Source organism: Penicillium angulare (genome assembly GCF_028827245.1).
Source record: "Penicillium angulare strain IBT 27051 chromosome Unknown utg000003l_segment0_segment0, whole genome shotgun sequence".
Lineage (NCBI taxonomy): Eukaryota > Fungi > Ascomycota > Eurotiomycetes > Eurotiales > Aspergillaceae > Penicillium > Penicillium angulare.
This window is the reverse complement of record NW_026623162.1, coordinates 3,352,864-3,364,099: the sequence shown is the minus strand read 5'-3', so window position 1 is coordinate 3,364,099 and position 11,236 is coordinate 3,352,864. Positions and strand designations below refer to the sequence as shown.

The following is an 11,236-nucleotide window of genomic DNA, read 5'->3' as shown; positions in this document are numbered from 1 at the left end:
AGATGTACTGTACAAAATACCGAAACGCCATGCAACGAATAATATCAAGCAAGCCCTCCTTCTGTCAACGCCACTGACCCTCATTTTCCGGCTTCGTTTTCGTTAAGCTCTCAAAAAGACAATCCTAATCCAATCAATATTCCTCGTCCTCGTCCTCAAAAGATGGGATAACTACGTCCCATCCTGGATCTTCGTGATTGAGATCTCTCTCGAGCTCGTCGTCTTTGACTTCGCCTGACTTCCTGAAACGAAATGCGACTGGGTGCCCATTCGTTAATCCAGCTGCTTGAGCAGTCTGGTCGGCTATCCCTGTACTCGTTTGAGGAACATCCCCATTCTGATCAACTGATGTATGGTCGGCCAGTGGTGTCCATCCTTTTTCGAGGTCATTTCGATCAACGGGCAAACCAAACTCGATGCAACTAGAGTCCTCGGGGACTTGATCGCCATTGATTTCGCGAAGCTCCCGCGATTTCAAGGCATCGTGTAATTTTTCTTTGACTGCTGTGAGGGGCTCATTGGGTTGGAGGGAAAGTAGGACAGTGATCTTGTGCTTTTTGAAGAGGACAGTCGATGATCTGGAGGTTGATGTTGCTCGTTTTGGTGGCTGTATGAGGTAAGATATGATTAGCTTACTTCGGTCGTTCTTTATACTTGAGATGTAAGCAATTTAATCCGAAACTCACCATTTTAGATGGGTTGTAGGGATAGAATGAGGGCGCCGTTGCTGCTATGCTGAAAGTGCCAGGCGTAATCGATTTAGCGGAGTCGCGGCGGAGGCGGAGAGAAGCTCCCGACTCCGAAAGTCTTGTGCCGACTTCTTCGCCACGGAATTGAGGTGAGAAGCGCAACAAAGAACATTCATTTTGGATAGTATAATATCGCTTTCACCGCATCGTCTCTGCTCCTTTTCAATCTACGGGCCCCATTCCGTAAATCGCATCGCTTTCTTCCCTTCTCCGTCGAACCAGGCCATCGCCGCGCCTACCTGGCTCATCTTCACCTCGATCGTCAGTCTCTAAAACAGTACAACAGCACTTTCACAATGGAACCCCAACCAGTCACCCCCGAGGCTGTTGAGTCTGCTCGAGAGCACTCGCTCTTCCTTAAATTGGTCTATTGGCACAAGCTCTTCGAATCCGACAGCCCGCCCCGGCTAGGTATCGATGTCGAAAAACGCATACCGTACACCACAACGTCGGCAATTATGACTGGCTTAGCTTTAGGATATGTACATGGAAGCAGAAGAGCAGGTCTCGTGTTTCGGGCAGAAAACGCACATCGATTTCCCACCTCGTCAACCGGCTGGTTCCAGTACCACAAGACTAAGAACTACATCTCTATCGTCGGCGGAGCGAAGGATGGAGCAAAGATGGGCCTCAGACTGGGCACTGGGGCCCTTGCGTTTTCCCTATTTGAGGAGACAGTCGACTATGCTCGTCATGATGAGCGAGACTTCATTTCAACAGTCATCGCTGGCTTATCATTTTCTGGCATCTACAGTTTACTAGGTATGGATAATAGTCGGATATTCTTGCCTCCGCCTAACAAGACCATTTCAACTAATTTTCTCTATCCTCTCCAGCTTGTCATGATGTTTATACTGCGGCGCGCACAGCAAAGCTTGGCTTGAAGTTAAGCTTGGGCTACGGTCTACTGCAGGACGCATTGGAGACCATGAAAGGAAACCGCCCAAAATACCTAGACTTTTTTGCAGGGAAGCGCCAAGATAAATTCAAAGAGGAGAGCTCTGTATGATGTTTTCTTCTCCCTCACGAACCGCCGTCATTTTACCATAGAAGGCTTATGTCTGTCTAAACGATGTTCTTTGTCGGCGGCCCTAATGGCTACGTCGCATCTCTACCGGCCACCAATGGCACTTCTCTACCTCAAACTTCAGTCAGGTATGGTCTGAGATTGCCAGGTTTTTGCCATGATAGGAACAAAGACTACGGCTAAGACATTTGGCCAAAGCGCCTGAAAATCATGCTTTTGATTGGACAGACAGAATGGGGAGTCTCAGTCACACGACTTACTCCTTTAAATCATCCAACTCCTCCTCCCTGTATTATCTATGCCCGTTTGATACCCTTTTACCCTCTTATGTTATACCATGCAATTGATCTCCTCTTGCAAAATATTTGTGCACGTGACTAAAAATGTATACCTGACTCCAGGACTTGCTGCATGATCTGAGACTAATGCAGTCAGACCACCGTCAATTCTGTCTGAAAATATTTTCATTATCTAATACCGGTATTGAATAGCTAGTTCGATATCCATGAATGTATAAAACCTTGCCAATTGACAAGGGGACTCAGGCTTATAGCTGCTTCCCAATAGTATGTGTGCGGATTATCCGGATTGGGCAATGACTGCTCTAGGCAAAAAATCAAGGTTGTTCTTTGAGATATTCCATGACATATAGCTATAATACAATGACATAGCTTTAAAGCGAAAGAAAAGAAATCTTAATCAGCATAGTTGAAGTCTCATTAGAACGATGTCTCATGCAGATAGAGCAAATTTTCTGGCACGAACTGCTGGGGCGCAAGGATCTTCTCTGCAGGCACCGAAACAATGCGACGATCCGAACACAATTGACCGCTTGGTGCCGCCCCCACTAAGCCTGAGATGAACAATCGTATACAGATACAAATATTGAAAGCTGAGACTGATTTTGTGGGACTCATATAATAGTCATAGCAGAAGAAAATAGTGGATCTCTCCGACAGCGGGTTCCCATAGAGTTTCCGAAGGTTTCCAGATGATCGGTGGAGCTCAACCGCATTTGACGTCGCTGAGTCGCTCTTTCCCCCCACCTTTTTCGCCTGAAGAGACCCCCCGTTAACCTTCTACCATCTTTGATTCCTTCACCTTTCCCCCACCAACCTCACCAACTGCTACATCTGCTGATGTCTATCTGCTAGCGCTCAATCCATCCCATTGGGCGTGGAGAGCATGCCGAAGACCAGCTTGAAATCTGCGCTGCCTTCGTCGACGTCATCGTTTTATTGATGCTCCTCGCTCCGGGGTCCCGTATGCCTGTCTGCCAAAAAATCAGACCTTCATCTCAACATTTATATTTGTGATCAACTATGCGTCGCCATGGTAGGGCTAGCGGGGGCCCGACCAAAGGTGTCTCTCCCATGTCCGATAACCTGTCCCTCATCCATTCCTTTGACTCTGTCCTGAATCCGAACCGACCGGTGCGCCCCTCGCCCTTAGCTTCTTCCCACATAAAAGCGCTACCGTTAGAGCTTGTCGATCGCCTACGGTCATTTCCTCTCTTCCAAGCCACACCCGAATCCTTCTTGATCGAAGTCGGCCAACACCTGCGCCCACAACTGCACGCCCCGAACGATTATATTCTCACAGAGGGTGACGATGCGAAAGCGATTTATTGGCTAGTTCGCGGTGCAGTATCGGTCACATCACGCGACGGAGAAAGTATATACGCTGAGTTAAAGCCGGGAGCTTTCTTTGGTGAGATTGGTGTGTTGATGGACCGACCGCGCACCGCGACGATTATTGCTCGCACCCGATGCATGCTGGTCGTGCTCTCTAAGGACGACTTTCGAAACATATTGCCGCGCTTCCCTGAAGTTGAGCGCGCAATCATGGAAGAAGCGCAAGAGCGATTGATGATCCTAGAAAAGAAAAAGAAGGAGACTTCAGCACCAGTAATAGACGATGACGCTAGTCCCAGTCCAGTGCGGAGAGGCTCCAAAAGATTGCGGGAAAGCTTTTCCAAGGATCTCATTCTTGCAGAGGATGAAGATCTCAGTGTCAAGTCCGTGCATAAAAAGCGGAAATCACCGAGCCCGGGGCGCCGCGATGCGGCCAGTGCCCTCGCCAATGGACTAGTGAATGTTCGTTTATTGCTCAAAGAACTTCCTCTATTCTCTGGATTGCCTGCCGATATCCTTCACTTTTTAGGGTTGAATGCCCAGCCATCCTCCTTCCCTCCATTCACCGACATTATCCGGCAAGATACCCAAGGTCGTGAACTCTATTTCATTGTTCGTGGTGAAGTAGAGGTAATAACCGAAAAACGCGAAACACACAACCAACCAAATGGCAAGCCTAATGGAGTTAATCACTCCGGTATCGAAGTTAAAGCTAGACTGAAGCAGGGTCAGTATTTTGGAGAGGTGGTGAGTCTTGATTTAGCACCGCGAAGAACAGCAACCGTCCGCTCGGTTACATTAGTCGAATGTCTTATGCTGAGCGGGGATGTGCTCTCAAAATTTTGGGAGATGTGCCCTAAAGACATTCGGGAGCAGGTAGAGCGCACTGCCCAAGAAAGGTTGCAGGCGGCTTCTGATGGTGATGTGGTTATGGCAGATGCCACAGACGAGCAGTCTCCAATGGGCGACTTAAATATTGATGACCGAGTCAAAATAACCTCATCTCGGAGGAAGTCCATGCCTTTGTTGACATTGACGGAAACTGAACTGGATGGTCCTCATCAATCCGTATCGGGCGAGGACCAGGAGCATCCTTTAGCACGCCCATCGGATCCCGACCCTTATTTGAGCCTTGGGTTAGATAAAGTTCGACTTCGAAGCCGACGTGGCTCAGTGGCCCCATTAGCCCCAGAAGAAATGTCTGGGGAATTTCAGCGACAATCACCTTCGGAGCCAAGATCTGCTACTTCATCGATAGTTGCGCTCCCAGAGACTGCCGGGCTCTCAAAATCGCAAAAAGCTCCACGTCCATCCATTGATGCTCACTATGGAATACTCCCAGATAGTATTTTGCAGAATATCTTTCAATTTCTGGAACTACATCATCTCCTTCGGCTTCGTGCTGTGTCATCTCATTGGACTGAAATTCTGAAAAAGTCTGGGAAAATCGCCCGAGATCTAGACTTGAGTGTTTACAATCGCAAGGTCACGGATGAAGTTCTAGTGAAGGTCATTTGTCCGTTTGTTGGTGATCGACCACGATCTGTGAACATCAACAACTGCTTCCATATCACCGACGAGGGTTTCAATGCACTTGTGAGCACTTGTGCCCCTAACTCAAAAACGTGGAAGATGAAAAGCGTCTGGGATGTGACCGCTTCAGCGATCTTAGAGATGTCAAGTAAAGCCACAGGCCTGCAGGAGGTCGACTTGAGCAACTGCCGAAAGGTCGGCGATACTCTGATGGCCCGTATAATTGGATGGGTTATACCGGAAAGCCAGAAACCGACCGAAGGCAAAAGTGCAACCATCAAGCCTACTTTTCAGACTGCAGACAGTCTGGTGTATGGCTGTCCTCAATTGAAAAAGCTCACGCTTTCCTATTGTAAACATGTGACAGACCGTTCCATGCACCACATCGCATCACATGCAGCCAGTCGAATCGAAGAAATGGATCTGACGCGCTGTACTACTATCACCGACCAGGGCTTTCAATACTGGGGTAATGCACGATTCACCAACCTCCGCCGACTTTGCTTGGCTGACTGCACCTATTTGACCGACAATGCCATAGTACATCTGACCAACGCTGCCAAGCAGCTTCAAGAATTGGACTTGGTAAGATATTCCACTCATAAACTCAACTAAACTATAATTAACATCTTGATCAGTCGTTTTGTTGTGCGTTATCCGATACCGCGACCGAAGTTCTTGCACTCCAGTGCTCACAGTTGAAGCACCTTAACATGTCTTTCTGTGGATCTGCGATTTCAGATCCCTCTCTTCGTAGCATTGGTCTGCATCTACTTTCCCTCCAACATCTATCCGTGCGTGGCTGCGTTCGTGTCACTGGGGTAGGTGTGGAAGCCGTTGCTGAAGGTTGTCACCAACTGGAGTCCTTCGATGTCAGCCAATGTAAGAACCTTCTTCCTTGGCTTGAAGACGGCGGTGCAATGCGCTATCAGCCGCGCGTTGACTTCCAAATTGTCGCTTCAAATACAAGAGTTTTTCGATAGGCAGGTACAAACTCAGACCAAGTTCGATGCCATACAATCCAACGATGGCAATGAACACGACCACCTTGAACAATGAGGTCACGTGGACCTGCAATAATACCAACGCGATCTATTTAATTATTTGATTTCTTCACATATCCTTGGGTTTATTTTCATCTTGACTTGTTGACGGCTTCTCATGATTTGGGTGTTAGGCTTTTTGGGTCACATTTCTTTTGTTTACATTCATTTGTCGGCTTCGGCCCATATAGACTGGGCTCCGGATTTGGGCTATTGTGTATTTTGCCTCTGGGGTAAGGGGTTGTGATTTGACTTCACATTTCTTTGGCTCTTAAGCTGGTCGAGCATGGCTGGAGTTCCAAGACTGAACGCATTTGATACTTATATTTAATTTCTTGCGGATATGGTATGCCATTTACGAAGTTAATGCTGCCTGTGTCAACAGCTTTGCCCCCCTTGTCTTTTCTTTTCTAATTTTTCTTTCCTATTGCCTTTTTTCATTTGGTTGGGTTTACGGGGTGTGTACTCTAAATATCCTGATATCGAGTATCTACGCCTCAAGAATTTCATTTAGATTATCGAGCTGTGTCAAGAGAGAAGTTCATCTATGTCAACTTGAAGGGCCGCATAACTTTCGACTTTAAGAGCCTGAGGCCCATGGGGACTATATCCATGCACTCTCTGCTTTTGATATAAAACATGACCCCCAGACTTTGCCATATATTGGCCGAGACAGTCGATGTCTTCATCTTTGGAATTCACGCCATATAAGCATGCACCACGCTTTCTTTATGATTTTCATTCATGTTCATGTTCATTGTCTAAGTTGTTTCTTCTATTTTCCACGTCAATAAACTGGCTCTATAAAAAAATAAAAGAAAAGTCACAACTCTGGAATATAAAGGCTCACACCTAATATGAGTTTCTGCCAGCTTCACTAAAATACTATATTAGATATCTTCATCTAGGTGCCCCATCCCTAGTTTAGCCACCTCAGGACTCAGCTCACATAGAGCCTTAGTGATGATTCCTGTTCTGTCACGGTGGACTACTGAACTTTCAGGCATCTTAACAGGGTAGGTGCTCTATTGCATTCTGGACATTTATAAAACCCACCATAGCCTCTTTTTCCTATATGCCCACCACCAACTCCGAAAACCCCACCAATTGTCACCTATTCAGCAACAGAAGAATATAGATACTTTTTTAAAGTGAAGTTGAATCATACCTCTGATTCATAAATATCTCTTCAGATCTATCATTGTCTAGATTTATCAAACCTTCTGCGAATCTTTCCTTCTTAACTTGACACCGTCCTCCTCACGCCTGTTCGCCATCAAACGACTTCCACATGGTCAGTATGGCAGAAGAAAGCTTTATTCAAGCTCTCGCACAGGAGTTTCCCATAACTTTTCCAATGAAAACCATCAAATCTTCCTCTCTCAATCTAGAAGATGGCCCCGATCAGAAAGAAGCATATCCCCCCAACTCTATCCATGAGTCGCCCTGTGAGAATAAAGGGAAAAAGCGCCGTCGCGGTCGTCATGAGCCGGAGCCTGAATGGTCAGAGATGGTCAGAGAAGAGCAGGTCAAAAGGCAGAGAATCACAAACCGGTCCAGACATGCTTGTGATAGATGTAGGGTGAGTTCGACTTTCGTCCCGGTAATATTACATCAACAGGTACTAATTGTTCCACACATTTAGATGAAGAAATCCCGCTGCGAGATTAATCCCAATGAAAGTTCCTGTATAGGATGTTGGGAAGCAAAAATACCTTGTTTTGTCACTGATCGTGTTCTCAACGTGACATCCGTTCGTGGCGAGCCCGCCATTTTGAAATCCCAAGTCGACGACCTCGAACAGAAATTGAAGGAGGTTTATCGGGAACTCAGTCAGAAGATTCAAGCGTACGAAAAGGAGATATCGAATCGCGATGATCGAATAGACTTTTTGACGAAAACAAATGAACAGTACCAGAACGAGTTACTCCAACACAATAGAGATAGGGCGTCTTATCCTGATACTCACCATGATGGATTCACTCAGACCACTCCCTTCGGCAATCCGAGCATGGGGGGAATGAACATAGTATCTGACCCATCAATGCTTTATGATCATGCTTTCTTGGCCTAAGCTCCTTTTTCGGATCTGAGCTAGCTCGATTCGCCCATTGCAAGATGTCCAATGATTTCCATAATCAATACGAGGACTTTATCAACCCAGGGGGTATGAATACCTGCGATTTTCACTTCAAATTTGAAATAAGCGGTCTTGTCTCCCCATACAGCCCTGGAACGCTTTCTTCTGTGCGTTGGCGTTGAATCTTGGAATCTCGTGCCCTTTCGATGGCGGTCGTCTGCGCTCCTGTCTGTCCTCCACTCGAAGCAATACCATTTTCATTTGATTTTTTGTTTCTATTCTTACTTATTATGTCTTTTTGGATTTGAAAGTTTGGAAATTAGAAAATCTTCGGGGCTTTTCGTACAAAGTCCCACCTCTATCATGCTGGGTTGTTCTTTTTGGTGATCTGATGGACCTTGGCTTCTACAATTGTTCTTTTGTTTTGGCGAAAGAGCTTTCGACGGTTTTTGCGGTACTTTTAAGAAAATGTCATGTTGCTTTTAATATATTGATAACTGCGGGATTAAAGTCGTAGTATTCGTAATGGGCATCTACTTGGTCTGTCTCTAACATCTCAATCCGTGGTCACTTCTGGAAAAAATCAAAATAGAATGCCCCCGGTCATCGCCCAGTGATGCTCAAGCTATCTTCTTCAGCAATCAAATCAATCCTCCTGAGATCTACACGGGGTGCAACACCATGAATCATTTTACCTTGAACCATTTTTTTGAAAAATGTTGATCATATTGATTTATATCCCACCCATGCCGAGAGGACACGGGATATCATATTTCTCCAAACAGTTTATTTGGAAAACCCAATCAATCTGTGTCTTTTTGAGGCTACTCTCAGCTACCGCGGTCCAAAACCCACTTATAATTTACTACAATCCAGTACGACTAGAAACGAGGATGTTTTTCTGATTGTAAAATCAAAATGGATGAGGTGGACCGGGCAAGGAAGTGGGTAGGCGGTGTCAACGATATCACCAGCTTGCATTCTGTTTCCAACAGCAACAGATCCCATGACTCTCGCACCAGGTTCTCACATCAAGGGAGCTAACTTCTCTATCTTCATCAACAAGGCCGAATCCTTCAACATTTAGCCATGCTGTAATATCTTCAAGAATGATAGGGTCGTACGTGAGGATCTTCTCATGCCATGTTGCATGCTTCCGACTGCTAATTGATGGCTGTGCCCGCACAGCCTTCGTAATCTGAGTGAATATGTTTGGTAGGCTTTTCTGCTTGGTTGTTGTCACTTCAGCAGATGTATGTACTGATGCAGATGATACAATAGTTTGAGATTCTTCTTTTTCTGTGCGTTTGGGTTTTGCTTTGGCCTGGGCTTTAGGCTTGGGCTTAGGCTTGGGATTGGGCTTGGATGCTGTGATTTGCTCGGATGTCTGAGCAGGCTTCCTACTTCCGTGCTTTGACTCCCAACATTTTTGAAGAAGCTCAATCATCTTCTTGCGACCTCTCACTGCCTTGAATCCAAAAGACGTAATATGCTTTGAAAGCTCGGCATCAGTAAACCCAGTATACTGCGGCATAGAAGGGCCTTGGCTACTGGTCACTTCCGTTGGGATCTTCTCAGCTGAAGCCTGTGCCTTTGTTTGAAGTGGCAAATGCTCAATTGTAACGGACTCAGAGACAGGATTAAGATCTTTTTGTTTTGTTTGGGGTTTTTTAGAGGGCTTTGCCAAGTCGCCGAAGTCCCTTTTCTCTGCTTGAATCAAAGATCCGTCGATGTCACGAGCTGCAACTCCCCATAGGTTTTTTGTGCTAACCACGGAAGATCCCAAGCGTGACGGTGTTCCAAGACCTGGAGCTTGCCTGCCAGATAGCATGACTTCTGATGTATGGACAGTTGATGCCTGCGGAGAATTTTCTCTTTCAAGCTGGCTGCAGCTGCCAAAGACCAAATCCTGGTCATCCAGAGCTTTTGCTGCAGCTTCGGGGGATAGAACAACAAATGCAGGTTCTGTAGACGCTGATTTGGCCTTTTTCTTTTGTCGAGATTTTGCTTTACTGATCTCTGGCACAGTGTCTTCCACTGATTCGGTGTCTGTCACTTCGTTGGAAGTATATTGGGCAGTCATTCTAGCGGTCAATGTTGTGAACCTTTTAGGCTTTTTCGCTCGCTTGGTAGAAGGTGGTGGCTTTTCTGTAGTTGGTTTTCCAGTCATCATAGATTGCAATGCAGAATCCACAAGCTAAGTGATATCAGCTCCTTTCATCTTTGAAATATAAACATAGATGCCAAGGTACTTGATCACATACCTCGATTTTTCTTCTTTTTGTTGGGCCGTTGTCATCCATACTGAAGCTAGCCGATTCCGAAGCAAGACCAGGATAATTATAGTCGGATAAAAGTTTGCCAAATGACCTAGGCTCTTGGCTTTTAGACTCATCCTCCGCGACAATGGCGTTTTGAGATGTTTCCCTTGGAGGCGTCCAGTGACGGCGTCTTGCTATTGCCTCATCCAGCTGTAGGTCTTCATTATCAGCTGAAGGCTTCGAAGAATGAGATACTTCAGGCTCGGACGGATCCAAAGTGCTTAACTTCTCATCTGACTTCTTCCCTTTCTTCGCCTGAGAATCACCATTTGCCTTGATGACTTTGCCAGCCAGTGTTATAGTTCCTGATTCCGGTTCCTTGGCCTTTTTGCTCGTCCGCGTTCCGCTTTTCTTGGTTGCTGTGGCCTTTTTCGCAGGTTGTCGCTTCTTCTTCAGCGCTGCATCGGTCGCATCTGGCTGGGCGAAAAATTTAGACCGCGTGGGACAGGGCTGCTTCGAGGGAGATGGTTGAGGCGATGGTAAAGGTGGTGGCGTTGCATTTCGTTGCGATATACATGGGAGATGGTCGGAATTATCTGATGACTTCGTAATGTTATGTGTCGAGGCAATTGGGGAAGAGGACAAAACAATTGCTTCTGCAGCGCTCGCCATTGTTGAGATGCGCGCGTCGAGGTATTGTTATGAATCGCGCGTGTTCAACCAAAGCTCGATGATGATCATATAGGTCGGTATGTAAGATACTCACCACTCATAAAACAATAATTAAAAGAACTGCTATGGTTTCAGCTGAGCGAATTGTGAAGGCTAACTTTCCTGCTAATTAGCGGGTCAAGTACCATTGAAATGCAAGATGCGATGATGTAGGTCGGGCGATAAGGTGATTACAAA

At 46.2% G+C, this 11,236-nt stretch overlaps 5 protein-coding genes across 5 annotated transcripts; 3 read left to right on the top strand and 2 right to left on the bottom strand.

The window, feature by feature from the left end:
• Positions 1-133: 133 nt before the first annotated feature.
• Positions 134-689, bottom strand: N7478_003400 (uncharacterized protein; the record flags this gene model as incomplete). The annotated part of the gene is made up of 2 exons (XM_056919614.1): positions 134-607; positions 687-689. 2 exons carry the CDS (start codon positions 687-689, stop codon positions 134-136), a joined length of 477 nt encoding a protein of 158 aa, XP_056782772.1.
• Positions 690-1,045: 356 nt separating this feature from the next.
• On the top strand, positions 1,046-1,758 carry N7478_003399 (uncharacterized protein; the record flags this gene model as incomplete). Its single annotated transcript, XM_056919613.1, has 2 exons — positions 1,046-1,511; positions 1,586-1,758. 2 exons carry the CDS (start codon positions 1,046-1,048, stop codon positions 1,756-1,758), a joined length of 639 nt encoding a protein of 212 aa, XP_056782771.1.
• A 1,340-nt stretch (positions 1,759-3,098) lies between these two features.
• On the top strand, positions 3,099-5,926 carry N7478_003398 (uncharacterized protein; the record flags this gene model as incomplete). The annotated part of the gene is made up of 2 exons (XM_056919612.1): positions 3,099-5,528; positions 5,582-5,926. The coding sequence occupies 2 exons, from the start codon at positions 3,099-3,101 to the stop codon at positions 5,924-5,926; spliced, it is 2,775 nt and encodes a 924-aa protein (XP_056782770.1).
• Positions 5,927-7,286: 1,360 nt separating this feature from the next.
• On the top strand, positions 7,287-8,060 carry N7478_003397 (uncharacterized protein; the record flags this gene model as incomplete). Its single annotated transcript, XM_056919611.1, has 2 exons — positions 7,287-7,568; positions 7,632-8,060. 2 exons carry the CDS (start codon positions 7,287-7,289, stop codon positions 8,058-8,060), a joined length of 711 nt encoding a protein of 236 aa, XP_056782769.1.
• Positions 8,061-9,033: 973 nt separating this feature from the next.
• Positions 9,034-10,999, bottom strand: slx4 (the record flags this gene model as incomplete). The annotated part of the gene is made up of 2 exons (XM_056919610.1): positions 9,034-10,263; positions 10,331-10,999. The coding sequence occupies 2 exons, from the start codon at positions 10,997-10,999 to the stop codon at positions 9,034-9,036; spliced, it is 1,899 nt and encodes a 632-aa protein (XP_056782768.1).
• Between the last annotated feature and the right edge of the window lie 237 nt (positions 11,000-11,236).